At 45.7% G+C, this 15381-nt stretch overlaps 1 protein-coding gene across 1 annotated transcript in view; it reads right to left on the bottom strand.

The window, feature by feature from the left end:
- Positions 1-307: 307 nt before the first annotated feature.
- The window catches only part of CD302 (CD302 molecule), a 31040-nt gene continuing 15966 nt past the window's right edge, over positions 308-15381 (bottom strand). Inside the window, exons 3-6 of the mRNA XM_040357893.1 lie at positions 9861-9983; positions 5753-5929; positions 2324-2347; positions 308-636 (exon numbers count right to left, since the gene is read on the bottom strand). Of these exons, the coding sequence (XP_040213827.1) occupies positions 434-636; positions 2324-2347; positions 5753-5929; positions 9861-9983 (527 nt within the window). The 3' untranslated portion in view covers positions 308-433. The remainder of the gene's footprint in view (positions 637-2323; positions 2348-5752; positions 5930-9860; positions 9984-15381) is intronic.

Genomic DNA, 15381 nt, shown 5'->3' with positions numbered 1-15381 from the left:
TGTTTTCTGTAATTTTGAATGTGTAAATGATGGAAATAAAATCTAACTATTTTTGACATATTATAAGAATGTAATCTGTAATTTGATGCCTTTTGGAGATTTTTCCATCTTTCCTTGGCTTCGTTATGCACATTAATACAAATTTTTACCTGGGGTGCCCAAACTTTCGCTCCCCACTGTATACTCCTAAATGGCCAAGTGCTGTCATGTTGGGGAAGGTCCTGTGTAAGCTCTGACTGGTCGGACTTGGTGCTTACACAGGACCTCTTTACTTGGCTGTGTGTGAGTGGCAAGTAAAAGACTAGTGGAGGGTGGAATATTTAATGAACTTGTAAAGTACTGGCTCACTTTCAGGTTGCTACATTTCACTGTTGAAGATAACCGGTATGATGTGCAGCGTTGGGACTGTGGTTAACATACTAATGGCGTCCACTCAGGCACTGTCCTCTCCTTCCATTGTATCCACCAGTATATCATCATCACTATATGGGAGAACCTGTGCTGCTCCTGGTAGATGCCTTGATGGAAATCCAGAGAGTAACCTTTTCCTCTTATGTAGAATGAAGAACAGTAGTAGTAGTGATGGTAAAATTAGTGCAAATGCAATGACCAGGCTAATCATCAGCATTCGCTGACCTGAAAGAGAATGTTTCACAATAAGATCATCACTTTGGGACCACAAAGGGAATGCTCCATATACAGAATTAGTTTTAACATCTGTAAGCTTTGTTTAGTAAGCAGCCCTTAACTAACTAAAAAAAAACGGTTGTAAACCTAGGAGAAAAAAAAAAAAGCCTACACGACAAAGGCATAATGGGCTAGTATGCATCACATGCTAGCCCATTATGAAATACTCACCTTAATACTCTGCCATCCTTGCTTCTGGGATCGCAGGCTCCAGCGCTGTGGGTGGCCTGAGCCACAATGACGTCACTTCAGAGCGCATGTGCTGCTGACATCAGCGGCTGCATGAAGGGTGAATATCTCCTACACTGTGCAGGTTTAGGAGATATTCATTTTACCTATAGATGAGCTTAATTATAGGCTTACCTGTAGGCAGTGGCAGCTGGTGCTCAAAATTTTTTTTTGGGGGGGGCGCCTGCGCCCATCAATTGCCGCCAGATTGCCCTTTAAAATGCCACCAGATTGCCCTTTAAAATGCCACCAGATTGCCCCCACCCGGCACTTACATTTCTCGGTCAGCCATCCTCCTCCACGATCTCTTGATGTCTTCTCCCGCCCTCGATGACGCTTCAGCCAATCAGGTTACCGGTAACCAGATCCGGTGAACCTGATTGGCTGAGATGCGTGTCAGTGTTAACCAAGGAACGCACACCCTGTGCATCCCCTGGTTAACTATTTGGAAGCCGATTACAGCCCACAGGCCGCTGCCACTTTCAGAGCAAACCAGCTGCCGTTATAACTATTCATGACATTCGGCTCCAGCCCAACAGGTAAACGTTTAGGTGTTTGAACCTTAAGGCTGGGTTCACACTACTACACTACTTTCATCCTACTTTGCTCTGTGTTCAATGTTTCCCTATGAGAGCGTCTTGTAGCGTCCTACACAAGTCGGTCCGACTTTGAAAATGCTCCCTGTACTACTTTTGGTCCTACATTGATCCTACTTCAGGCCCATTGAATATCATTGAAGTCGGACCAAAGTAGTATCCTGTTCATGAAAGTAGGATGGATGTAGGATAAATGTAGGATACATGTAGGACCAATGTAGCAGAGCAAAGTAGGATGAAAGTAGTGTAGTAGTGTGAACCCAGCCTGAAAGAGAAGTAAAGGAATTTATTTATTTTCCATATTTATGGCACCTGAGAACTGAGCGATTGAACCCTGCAGATCACTCGGTTTTAAAGCAGAGAGCTGCAGACTGTCAGTCACAGCTCTCTGCTCTGCCTCCTCCTCACTCATTGGAGCTCTGAGCTGTGGAGGGGCGGAGCAGCCGTTTCAGGCTCTCAGCGGCTCGCTGAACCGGGGGTCAGTCCGGACACCTGGCGGATCCAGACTCCGTGCTCAGGATGACGTGGTGCCTGGACTGAAATTGGCGACGTCAGCAGAGAGCGCACTTCAGACCGCTCTCTGCTGAAAACGGGTCACAGGAATGCAAAACGAATTGCACTCCTGTGATCCATAGGAGAAGTCCAGCCAAACAAGCTTTGTCTATACTTCTCCTTTAATATCACCCCTCATTTTTAGTAATTTCAGTTGCTGTGTTTCCACCCAGGATTCCCTTTGGGATGCCCTAATAACTATTACACATTAGCTTAGTAGTATGTAAGGAATGAACCCACTGCGATGAGCAAATACTTACCATTTGTATTCTTCTCTTGAGGACCTGAAATAAAAATAGTTAAATTAATGATTTTGATAAATTGGCCACTGGGCCGGATCATACATTCTAATTCTGTTGGTTGGATATGTGGGCTCACTTGATAAAAAAAAAGTAGTGTGCAGGTAAGTCATATAAAAGCTGAACTCCAGGGGCCGGATTCAGAAAGAGATACGACGGCGTATCTCCTGAGTTTTGAAATTTTACGTCGTTTGCGAATACGGCTGGACGTAATTTACGTTCACGTCGAAACCAAGAGAACTCCTGCCCAAAGTTAGAGCGGCGTAACGTATCGGAGATACGCGGGACGGACAGATACGCCATTGTATATGAATCCGGCCCCAGGAAAACAGCTGATTCTTTGGACTTGGAGAACCTTTTTATTATTAGCCGCACACATCTTTCTTGTCATGTGGGATACCATGCAGAACCTTTGATACATTTTGGCTCTATACGTTTGTAAATCCCCTGAAGAAGGGCATCAAGCTGGAAACGGTCATTGGGTCTTACCAGGGGCGGACTGACAACTCATGGGGCCCCCGGGCAATAGGAGATTATGGGGCCCCCGGGCAATAGGAGATTATGGGGCCCCCGGGCAATAGGAGATTATGGGGCCCCCGGGCAATAGGAGATTATGGGGCCCCCGGGCAATAGGAGATTATGGGGCCACACAGTATACACACACATACAGTATACATACACAGTATACACACACAGTATACATACTGTCCCTGGTTTTACTGAGGCTGGCAACCCTGATTGGGCCCCCTAGTGGCATAGTGCCCGAGTGCCCAAATGGTCAGTCCCTGGGTCTTACTAAGAGCCGCTTTATATGTATTTAATCGTTTTTGTAATTGGATTTGTATATTCCACATGATTTATTTTTTTAACTCATGAATGTATAATAAATTATATTTCTCTTTTCGTCCATGGATGGACACAGCTTCTTAAATCTTGACATTTGGGTTATGTTACTGTTCATAGGAGATCCTCTCCTATGAACAGGAACATAACCCATATGTCAAGACTTGTGAAGGCTGTGTCCATCCATGGACGACAGAGAAAAGGATTTTACGGTAAATACTTTAATTTTCCAGTCACTTTTAAAGTCCCATTCCCAAGGGTTTTTGGGATGTGGTAACTGCTAACAGCTGTTTTCTGTGAATATTGGGTTTCTTTTCCATTCAGTACAATAGAACCGTTCTAATAGGAGCGACTCAAGGATCACCTAAAGGTGGCCAGAGGAGGAGATAGCTGGATAGATTGAGGTAGAGAGTTACAGAGAATGGGAAAGGCTCTGGAGAAGTCCAGAAGACAAGCATGTGACGAGGACCAAAAAGGGCTCAAGAACAGGAGGTATGAAAAATGGAATCAGTAATTAAAGCGGGGGTTCACCCGTACATAACACTTTTTCCCCTTATATGGATGCTCGTTTTGTCTAGGGGAATCGGCTAGTTGTTTTAAAATATGATCCGTACTTACCGTTTACGAGATGCATCTTCTCCGCCGCTTCCGGGTATGGGCTGCGGGACTGGGCGTTTCTATTTTGATTGACAGTCTTCCGAGAGGCTTCCGATGGTCGCATCCATCGCGTCACGATTTTCCGAAAGAAGCAGAACGTCGGTGCGCAGGCGCAGTATAGAGCCGCACCGACGTTCGGCTTCTTTCGGCTACTAGTCACGCGATGGATGCGACCGTCGGAAGCCTGAAGGAAGACTGTCAATCAAGAAGGAACGCCCGCTCCCGAAGACCCATACCCGGAAGCGACGGAAGAAGATGCATCTCGAAAACGGTAAGTACAGCTCATATTTTAAAACAACTAGCCGATTCCCCTAGACAAAACGAGCATCCATCTAAGGGGATTCTTTGAAAAAATTGTTTTATGGGTGAACTCCCGCTTTAAATTTTTATATTCATAGCCTTGAAGAAGGGGTACCTTTTCAGCATTGGCCTTTCCCGAGGAATGTCAATAAAATCTTAATTTGGACTCTTAGAAGTGGAGTGGCGCTTTTATTCTCTATCCCTTCTTCAGGTTTGTATTTCATTCTATGTCTGTGTCTCCAAGATTAAGCCCTATCAAGAGTGAAACGCGTTGAAGGTGTAGCCAGGAGCTGTACCTGGACAGTTTGAAATGTCATTGGTGTGCAGCCCCCGGTTCCTACAGTTTGAGTTTCGTCTGTATCCTTGTTACAGATTTTCTCCCATTTCCATGATCAGCAGGAGGGGATGGGAGGAAATTCTCACTGACACAGCCATGGATAGCAGTAAAAACCAGGGGAAGATGTTCTACTCTCTCCCCACCCTATCCAAAGCTAAAGAAACATTTTAGGCTTGAGATTTAGGTTTTAACTTTTATGGCACATTCCCTTTAACCTCTTCGGACCCGGGCCATAGAAAAAAGACTGCCACAAGGTGGCTCTAAAATGCCGGGAGGCTGTCTTTTTACGGCCTCTGGGTCCTCCGGCCACTGGGGGGGCGTGCGCGTGTACCCTAGCGCGTCACTGAGATGCCGATGCGCTTGCCTGGCGGCCGCGATGTCCGCCAGTTACCCGCGATCGGCAGTGACAAAGCAGGGACGTGGATCTCTGTGTGTGTAAACGCAGAGATCCACGTGCTGTCAGGGAGAGGAGACCGATGCTGTGTCCCTTGTACATAGGGACACAGATCGGTCCCCTCCCCCCACAGTTAGAATCACTAGTAGGGAACACATTTAACCCCTTCCTCGCCCCTGGTGTTAACCCCTTCCCTTCCAGTCACATTTATACAGTAATCAGTGCATATTTATAGCACTGTTCGCTGTATAAATGTGAATGGTCCCAAAAAATGTGTCAAAAGTGTCCGATGCGTCCGCCATGATATTGCAGTCCTGACAAAAAAAAAAAATCGCAGATCGCCGCCATTACTAGTGAATTTTTTTTTTTTTAAAAAGTCAGAATTCTATCCCCTATTTTGTAGCCGCTATAACGTTTGCGCAAACCAATCACTATACGCTTATTGCGACCCCCCCCCAAAAAAAATATGTCGAAGAATACATATCGGCCTAAACTGAGAAAAAAATATATTTAAAAAAATAATAATTGTGATATTTATTACAGCAAAAAGTAAAAAACAGTGTTTCTTTTCAAAATTGTCGGTCTTTTTTTTGTTTATAGCACAAAGAATAAAAACCGCAGAGGTGATCAAATACCACCAAAATAAAGCTCTATTTGCGGGAAAAAAAGGACGTCAATTTTGTTTGGGAGCCACGTTGCATGACCGCGCAATTTTCACTTAAAGCATGACCGTGCCAAAAGCTGAAATTTCGCCTGGGCAGGAAGGGGGTATATGTGCCCAGTAAGTGGTTAAATACATTTGGTCACTTAGCTCTATAATAATCTTTCAGATGGATATGGTCAGATTCTTTGTACATACTCAGTCCTGTTTTACACAATGTCTCTGATTCGGTAAAGCGGTCGCACTCGGTGAAGTCCCACTCTCCGGTCACTGTGTTCATTTTCACGCAGGTGTTTAAGTTTTCATCTGTGATCTTCTCCTGTCTCCAATTCGTGAATGTTACAGGCGACTTGTCAAACCATTTCAAAGTGTCATCTGTCAATAAGATATCAGATATTTTTACACCATGCAAGGGGCAGACTGACAACTCATGGGGCCCCCGGGCAAAAGGAGATTATGGGGCCCCCGGGCAATAGGAGATATTGGGGCCACACGGTATACACACACATATAGTATACATACACAGTATACACACACATATAGTATACATACACAGTATACACACACATATAGTATACATACACAGTATACACACACATATAGTATACATACACAGTATACACACACAATATACACCCACTGGCCCGGATTCACGTACAGCGGCGTATCTTTGTGCGGGCGTAACGTATCCTATTTACGTTACGCCTCCGCAACTTTTACAGGCAAGTGACGTATTCTCAAACGAAAGTTGCGGCGGCGTAGCGTAAATAGGCCGGCGTAAGCCCGCCTAATTCAAATGTGGAAGATGTGGGCGTGTGTTATGTAAATTTTATGTGACCCCACGTAAATGACGCTTTTTACGAACGGCGCATGCGCCGTCTGTGAAAGTATCCCAGTGCACATGCTCCAAATTAACCCGCAAGAAGCCAATGCTTACGACGTGAACGTAAATGACGCCCAGCCCTATTCGCGAACGACTTACGCAAACAACGTAAAATTTTCAAAATTTGACGTGGGAACGACGTCCATACTTAACATTGGTACGCCGCATCTACGCCTCATATAGCAGGGGTAACTTTACGCCGGGAAAAGACTAACGTAAACGGCGTATCTGTACTGCGTCGGCTGGGCATACGTTCGTGAATTCGCGTATCTAGCTGATTTACATATTTCTAGGCGTAAATCAGCGTACACGCCCCTAGCGGCCAGCGTAAATATGTAGTTAAGATACGGCGGCGTAAGAGACTTACGCCGGTCGGATCTAATACAAATCTATGCATAACTGATTCTAAGAATCAGGCGCATAGATACGACGGCTCGGACTCAGATTTACGACGGCGTATCTGGAGATACGCCGGCGTAACTCGTTATACATACACACACACTGAAAATGTACCGGAGAGGCGGGGCAGCTATAAACTTGGGATTTTTTTTAAAAACGCAGATTTTTACATACTTTTCCTAGTTTAACTGAGGCTGGCAACCCTGATGGGGCCCCCTAGTGACATGGGGCCTTCGGGCAGTGACCAAGTGACCAAATGGTCAGTCCGCCCCTGCACTATGCATTTCACCAAAAGGAAAAGTGTGCTTAAGGCCTGATTCACACCTATGCAGGTTGCAGTTTGCATATTCCAGGTGCAGTTTGCGTTTTTCAATGCACGTTTTTGATCCATTGAATTCTATGGAACCAAAAACCAGTAAGAAAAGTCCCTGGCACTTTCCATAAAATGTAGAGATGTGAACGTGACCCATAAGAACCCATGTTAAATAGACTGTGTGTGTTTCTGCAAAACTAAAAATGCACAGGTGTGAACCAGGCCTAAATAACTAGACAGTGATAACACCTTTAGGAAATGTATGGAATCAAAAAAGGAACTTTTAATGTCATGCAGGAATTGTGGTAATCCTGCCACAAAGGGTCCTGGGAAGGCACATCCTGTTATGGGGCGATAGGAGTCTGTCCCCCTGTTTCTCATTTGTGATCCTGCCTTGTCTCACACTCTTCCAATGAAGCATTGTGCTGGATTAGTTCAAATTTGCAGTTTTAATGCGACATACATTCGGATGTATCCGAATTTCCAAATCACAACCGTAACGAAATTTACCGAGCACACGCGATTGCTCGTTACAGAGCGGGGACCGGGAGCTGTGTGTGTAAACAGACAGCTCCCGGTCCTGTCAGGGAGGGAAATGCTGATTTTCTGTTCATACAATGTATGAACACCGGATCAGTGATTTCCCCATGTGAGGCCACCCCCCCTACAGTAATAACACACCCAGGGACATACTTAACCCCTTCCCCGCCCCCTAGTGTTAACCCCTTCACTGCCAGTGGCATTTTTATAGTAATCCGATGCATTTTTATAGCACTGATCGCTATAAAAATGCCAATGGTCCCAAAAATGTGTCAAAAGTGTCCGCCATAATGTCGCAGTACCGAAAAAAAAAAAAGCGGATTACTAGTAAAAAAAAGCCATTACTAGTAAAAAAATAAATATTAATAAAAAAGCCATAAAAATACCCCCTATATTGTAAACGCTATAACTTTTGCGCAAACCAATCAATAAACGCTTATTGCGATTTTTTTTTTTACGAAAAATATGTAGAAGAATATGTATCGGCCTAAACTGAGGAAAAAATATATTTTTTTATATATTTTTGGGAGATATTTATTATAGCAAAAAGTAAAAAATATTCATTTTTTTCAAAATTGTCGCTCTATTTTGGTTTATAGCGCAAAAACTAAAAACCGCAGATACCACCAAAAGAAAGCTCTATTTGTGGGAAAAAAAGGATGCCAATTTTGTTTGGGAGGCACTTCGCACGACCGCACAATTGTCAGTTAAAGCAACGCAGTGCCGAATCGCAAAAAGTGCTCTGGTCTTTGACCAGCAATATGGTCCGGGGGTTAAGTGGTTAAAAATAAATGTTTAAAATAAAAAATAATAGATTTTTTTTAATGGAATAGAGCAATTACAGCCATCTTCTGAAATCCGAAATTTTAATTTTAAAAACAATTTGAAAATAACGAACAGACGACACAAATCGAAATATAGGAAACAAATTCTGAAAACGAACCCTTCTAACATAACGAATGTGACGTAACAAAATTAAAATGATTCATTTAACCAACAAATCTGAAATGAAACAAAACAAATATTTCCATTGTGCACATCTCTAGTTGCGCTTGTGCACTCCCGCCTGTCATGGACACACCTCTTTCCATCCATTGAATCCCATGGCCTTGGCGGGAAGCCACTCCCGAGCTCCATTTTCCAGCAGCGGGAGCCTGTGCTGTTCCTGTGTTACTGTGTATTTAGAGGGTGTGGCCAGGATGGGCATTGTGAGAGGCAGCTTCTCCCACAGCTCCCGGAGGTGATCTTTCACTGATCCTTCCCCAGCCTGTCTACAGTCAATTTACCGGGTTACCCACCATGGAATCGCCACCGGCTCTCTGCGCCAGGGGCATGACCCACACCAAGATAAATGATGGTCCAGGCTGCGGAAAGGGACACCACGAGGCACAGACAAGCTGAAAGACACAGGCCCCAAACAACCCAAAACTCTGCGGATGCAGGGCAAGGAGACTCCTGTGTTACTGTATCAAAAAAAGCACAGGCTATCCCCCGGGACGTGAGATACTTCTCTATATATGAGGTCCTAACCCTATGGTTCTGTCTTATTGGACGGTTTACTGTGGCTGCCCGACTTGGATGTAACTCCCATTGTGGCTTTGCCCCTCCGTTCCTGTGTCCCAGTTTTTGTTTATGCTCCGGCTATCTGCTAGGTCCCCTGTCCATCTATGGATTAGACGTGACTTTGCTGCCATTAAGAGGAATTTCTTAATGCCTGGCTATACAAGCTTGTATAAGCGACGTATAAATTATTGATGGTCCACCTGCGATCTTTAGCGTTCTTGGTGCATCGGTTAGCTGACGACCACTCTGATAAATGAAATACTGTATATCCTACTGCGAAAATTCTCCTACCTCGTCCTGAGAAAGCCAAAAGGCGAAACGCGTAGACGAGAGGATATTTTGCAATTGAATGTATACTTTAGATGGTTTTTATGTATCTTTTTCTATTTTTTGTAATTAAAATATATATTTTTTCTAAATCCTTTGTTCACGTCTTGCCTTTTAAAGACCGCCTTGTCACTGCGCCCCCCCAGCAGTAAAGTTTTCTCTATTTCCTGTGTTACTGTATATTTGAATGGCACAGAGTGTGTTTTATTACCATCACAGGATAGGGCACTGAGGACCCGGAGTCGGAGGCTGTGAGTAGGCAAGAAACAATATTTACGTACCATCAGCATCATAAAACATGCCCAGCAAAATCTCCTTGGGTCCCTTCCATTTAGTCCGGAACATCTTCAGTAAGAACTCATTTTCCTCCCGGCTTTGAACGCTTATAATATCAGAACCAATGTCTAAAAAATATATTTAACAAAGCAGCCATTAAACCAAGACCAACATTAAATGTACAGATTTAAGCATAGAGTATATTTAAAAATGAAAAGCTCAAATTTTTATTTTTTTGTTTTATTGGTTAAAACCTCTGTTTTTTTTTCTATGTTCCACTCTGAAGAGGGGCCCGATCCTCCTCTTCTGGGGTCCCTCGGCAACTGTCTGGTCTCCTCTCTGCATCAGCTAACCCCCTTCGTGGGAAGCTCTCTCCCAAGGGGGTGCGCTCCCGTCATATAGCCGCCAACTGTATCACTCGACCCCGCCCCCCGGCGCACAGCTTCATTGATTTGATTGAGCCTGACGAAGAGGCACGCATGCCTTGAATGCACGCACCTCCCCGTGACCAGACACCCGGAAGTGACGTCATACCGCTGCGCTCCATCGAGCGCCTGTCCCCCTTCCTCCTCAGCATCGGATGTTCACCACCCCGCTATAGAGGTGGATGGTGTTGTTAAACACCTAGACGCCCTTCTCCCTTGCCAGCATCAGACCCTCACTGTCCCGCTCCTGCTGGCAACAGTAGTGCTGTACTGATCAGGGCGTCCATCCCACCATTCCAGGGCCAGCGGAGCAGCTTCACCCAGGATATTCGAAACGAATGATTGCTACTACAGATAAGCCTTTTGTTATTTAATACATTGTGAGTGACACCTTGATATGAATACTTGTTTTTAACATTAAATAATGTGAATACTACGCTTAGAGGGCGCTGCTTTTTTTCTCCTCTGGGAACCAATGGCTGCGCTGCTATCAATCATCCGATGAATGAGCCGAAAAGCCCGGTCAAGAAGCCTGCTCGATTTTTTCCCCCACTGGAACGAATTGGATCATGCTTTATTGTTTTTTTTTTTTGCCTTCCTCAGGATCAACTGTTGGTATTGTGTATATTGTGGTTTTCAATATCTTTTTGTTTAACTGCTTGCCGACCAGCCGCCGCAGTTATACGGCGGCAGGTCGGCTCTGCTGGGCGAGATCACGTAGCTATACGTCATCTCGCCGAGTAGCCAATAGGGGATCGCGCACGGGCACCCCCCGCTTGCCCCCATCTCGGGCAAGTGTCCGGCGGGCACGATTGTCGCCAGGCCCCCGCGATCGCTCGTTACAGAGCGAGGACCGGGAGCTGTATGTGTAAACACACAGCTCCCGGTCCTGTCAGGGGAGAAATGCCTGACGGTCTGTTCATACAATGTATGAACAGCGATCAGTCATTTCCCCTAGTGATCAGTCAGTTTCCCCCCCTACAGTTAGAACACACCCAGGGAACATACTTAACCCCTTCCCCGCCCCCTAGTGTTAACCCCTTCACTGCCAGTGGCATTTTTATAGTAAAACGAAAACAAGCTCCTGCGCACGGGTGGATTGTCCAAAGTTATTCAATATTCCACATGGACTGCTGGGCTCTGATGAAGAGGTCCTTGTCGCCTCGAAACGCGTAAGCCGGCAGTGACACACCTCTATATCCCCCCTATTCTGGAGTGTGGTTCGAGGGGTATCTATCAAAACGTTGCTGATAAGCCTACCATGTCAGTTCTCTTGTGAGTAGTTTTCTACTTTTATTTTATTTTAATAAATCTGTCAACGGTAACACAATAGGCTGGTGCGCCTTTCTTTCTTTGCTTCTTTCGCATTTTTATAGTAATCAATGCATTTTTATAGCGCCGATTGCTATAAAAATGCCAATGGTCCCAAAAATGTGTCAAAAGTGTCCGCCATAATGTCGCAGTACCGAAAAAAAATCGCTGATCGCCACAATTTAGTAGTAAAAAAAAAAAATATTAATAAAAATCTCATAAAACTATCCCCTATTTTGTAAACGCTATAACTTTTGCGCAAACCAATCAATAAACGCTTATTGTGATTTTTTTTTTAGAAAAATAGGTAGAAGAATACGTATCGGCCTAAACTGAGGAAAAAAGAGATTTTTAATACAGCTTACCTGTAAAATCTTTTTCTTGGAGTACATCACGGGACACAGAGCGGCATTCATTACTATATGGGTTATATGGAGTACCTTCAGGTGTAGACACTGGCAATCTCAAACAGGAAGTGCCCCTCCCTATATAACCCCCTCCCATAGGAGGAGTACCTCAGTTTTGTAGCAAGCAGTATGCCTCCCAAAATGGTCCTCAAAAAAGAGGGGTGGGAGCTCTGTGTCCCGTGATGTACTCCAAGAAAAAGATTTTACAGGTAAGCTGTATTAAAAATCTCTTTTTCTTTATCGTACATCACGGGACACAGAGCGGCATTCATTACTATATGGGATGTCCCAAAGCAATGCTTACAATGAGGGGAGGGAGAACATCTCCAAGACAAAAGGATTTAATTTAGAGATATACTCAAATCATAATAAATCCAACTTAGTTGAGAAAAATAATTTTAAATTTTAAATTTAACTCAAAAAAGAGTAGCCCCCGGAATCCGAGGGTCTCAAACTGCAGCCTGCAGCACTGCCTGCCCGAAGGCAGTATCAGTATTCCTTCTTACGTCCAACTTGTAGAATTTTGTAAACGTGTGGACAGAAGACCAGGTTGCCGCCTTGCAAACTTGAGCCATAGAGATCTGGTGGTGTGCTGCCCAGGAGGCGCCCATGGCTCTAGTAGAATGAGCCTTTAATGATACTGGAGGAGGCAACCCTTTCAAGCCGTAGGCCTGAGTGATTAATTGCTTAATCCACCTAGAAATGGTGGACTTTGCAGCTGCCTGCCCCTTCTTGGGCCCATCCGGTAGAATGAACAGCACATCTGTTTTCCGGATCTTCTTTGTAGCTTTAAGATAGGCCTTCATGGCCCTGACAATATCCAAGGTATGCAGCAACCCTTCCTTTCTGGAAGTAGGGTTAGGAAGAAGGATGGTAATACCAAATCCTGGTTCAAATGAAAACTGGATATGACCTTCGGTAGGAAGGAAGGATGAGGGCGGAGAACGACCCTGTCCTTATGAAAAACAAGATATGGTTCCTTACAGGATAAGGCCGCTAGCTCCGAAACTCTTCTTGCGGAAACTATGGCAACCAAAAATACTAACTTCCTTGTCAGTAGAACCAAAGGAATTTCAGCCAACGGCTCAAACGGTTGTTTCTGTAAACTTGACAGAACAAGATTTAAATCCCACGGACAAAGCAGGGATTTAACTGGAGGTCTAATACGTAAGACCCCTTGAAGGAAGGTCTTAACCAGCGAGTGGGTGGCCAGCGGCCGCTGAAACCACACTGACAGAGCAGAAATCTGTCCTTTGATTGTGCTTAATGCCAATCCTTTATCCACTCCTAGCTGGAGAAAACTTAATACTCTATCGATGGTAAATTTGCGAGAAAGCCATCGCTTGGACTCACACCAGCCTACATAGGCCTTCCAGACCCTGTAATAAATCACCCTAGAGACCGGTTTCCTGGCTCTGATTAGGGTAGAGATTACTTTCTGAGACAGACCTCTACCCCTGAGAATCAGGGATTCAGCTTCCAGGCCGTCAAATTTAGATGCCGTAAGGCAGGGTGGAGGATCGGACCTTGCGATAGCAGGTCTGGCCGTAGAGGAAGAGTCCAAGGGTCTCCCACTACCATCCTTAAGATTAGTGAGTACCATGCCCTTCTGGGCCATGCTGGAGCTACCAGGATGACTGGTATGTGCTCCACCCGGATCCTGCGCAGCAGGCGGGGTAGTAACTGGAGCGGGGGAAACGCATAAAGAAGTTTGAACTGATGCCAAGGGCAAACCAACGCATCGGTTCCGCAGGCCATCGGATCCCTTGAGCGGGACATGAATTTGTCTAGCTTCTTGTTGAGTCTCGATGCCATGATATCCACGTCCGGCACTCCCCATCTTTGGCAGAGTGCTTGAAAGACTTGTGGATGCAGAGACCATTCCCCCGGCCATAGAGTCTGGCGGCTTAAGAAGTCCGCCTGAAAGTTGTCCACTCCTGGAATGAATATTGCCGATATGCAGGGCACATGAGCCTCTGCCCATAGGAGAATCAAGCTCACCTCTCTCTGAGCGGCTTGACTCCTGGTTCCCCCTTGGTGATTTATGTATGCCACGGCCGTGGCATTGTCTGATTGAATTCTCACCGGGAACCCCTGCAATTTTGACGTCCAAGCCCTGAGGGCTAGTCGAGCAGCTCTGAGCTCCAAGATGTTGATGGGCAACTGCTTCTCTGGCTTTGCCCAAGTACCTTGGCGAGTGCAACCATCCAAAATTGCTCCCCAGCCCGTCAGGCTGGCGTCTGTGGTCACTATCTTCCAAGCCACTGGGCTGAACGACTTCCCCTTCAGTAGATTCTGAGGGTCTAACCACCAACACAGACTTTGTCGGACTCTTGATGAGAGCGGCAACGGGATATCCAAGGCCTGTGGCCTCCTGCTCCATGCTGACAGGATGGCTGCCTGTAGGATGCGAGTGTGGCTCTGGGCGTATGGTACCGCCTCGAATGTGGCCACCATCTTGCCTAGTAACCTCATACATAGGCGAATAGTCGGTTCTTTCTTGCTTAGAACCAGTAGGATTAATTCCTTGATGGCTTTTACCTTCCTCAGAGGTAGGAACACTCTTTGTTGTTCTGTGTCTAATCTCATGCCGAGATATTCCAACTGCCTTGTGGGCTGGAGAGCTGACTTTTCTCGATTTAGGACCCAGCCGAACCTCTCGAGGTATTGGACCGTGAGGGCCACTGCTCGCTCCAAGCCGGGAGACGAGTGGTCTATGACTAGGAGGTCGTCCAGGTATGCTAGGATCGTGACCCCTTGGATCCTTAGCTTGGCTAGGATCGGAGCTAGGACCTTCGTGAACACCCGGGGGGGCGTAGCCAACCCGAAGGGAAGCGCCACGAATTGGAAGTGACGCGAAGCCACCATGAAGCGTAGATATCTTTGATGTGGCTGATAAATTGGAACATGAAGGTAGGCATCCTTTATGTCTATGGACGCCATGAAGTCGTCCTTTTGGAGTGTGGCAGCTGCTGACCGCACGGATTCCATCCGAAATGAGCGGATCTTTAGATATGCATTTACCATCTTTAGGTCCAAAATTGGCCTGACATCTCCATTGGACTTTGGGATGATGAATAGGTTGGAGTAGAAACCCAGCCCCTGTTCCAGGACTGGTACCTCTACTATTACTTCCTGGGAAAGTAGATGATCTAATGCCGATCTTAATGCGGCTCCCTTTTCCGGATCGTTTGGAATCCTCGACTCCTGGAAATGAGGAGGAGGAAACCTTAGGAAATCTAATTTGTAGCCTGTGGCCACGGAAGACCGTACCCACTCGTCGGGAATGCTGGCTTCCCAAATCTCTGAAAAGAGTCGCAGCCTTCCCCCCACCTTCGTGGGTGGGGGCGCCCCTTCATAAGGTTGGCTTGGGGGCTGGTTTT

The sequence above is a fragment of the Rana temporaria genome, chromosome 6 (assembly GCF_905171775.1).
Source record: "Rana temporaria chromosome 6, aRanTem1.1, whole genome shotgun sequence".
Taxonomy (NCBI): domain Eukaryota; kingdom Metazoa; phylum Chordata; class Amphibia; order Anura; family Ranidae; genus Rana; species Rana temporaria.
Note: the sequence above shows the minus strand (reverse complement) of the source record. Positions and strands in the feature narration are given on the sequence as shown.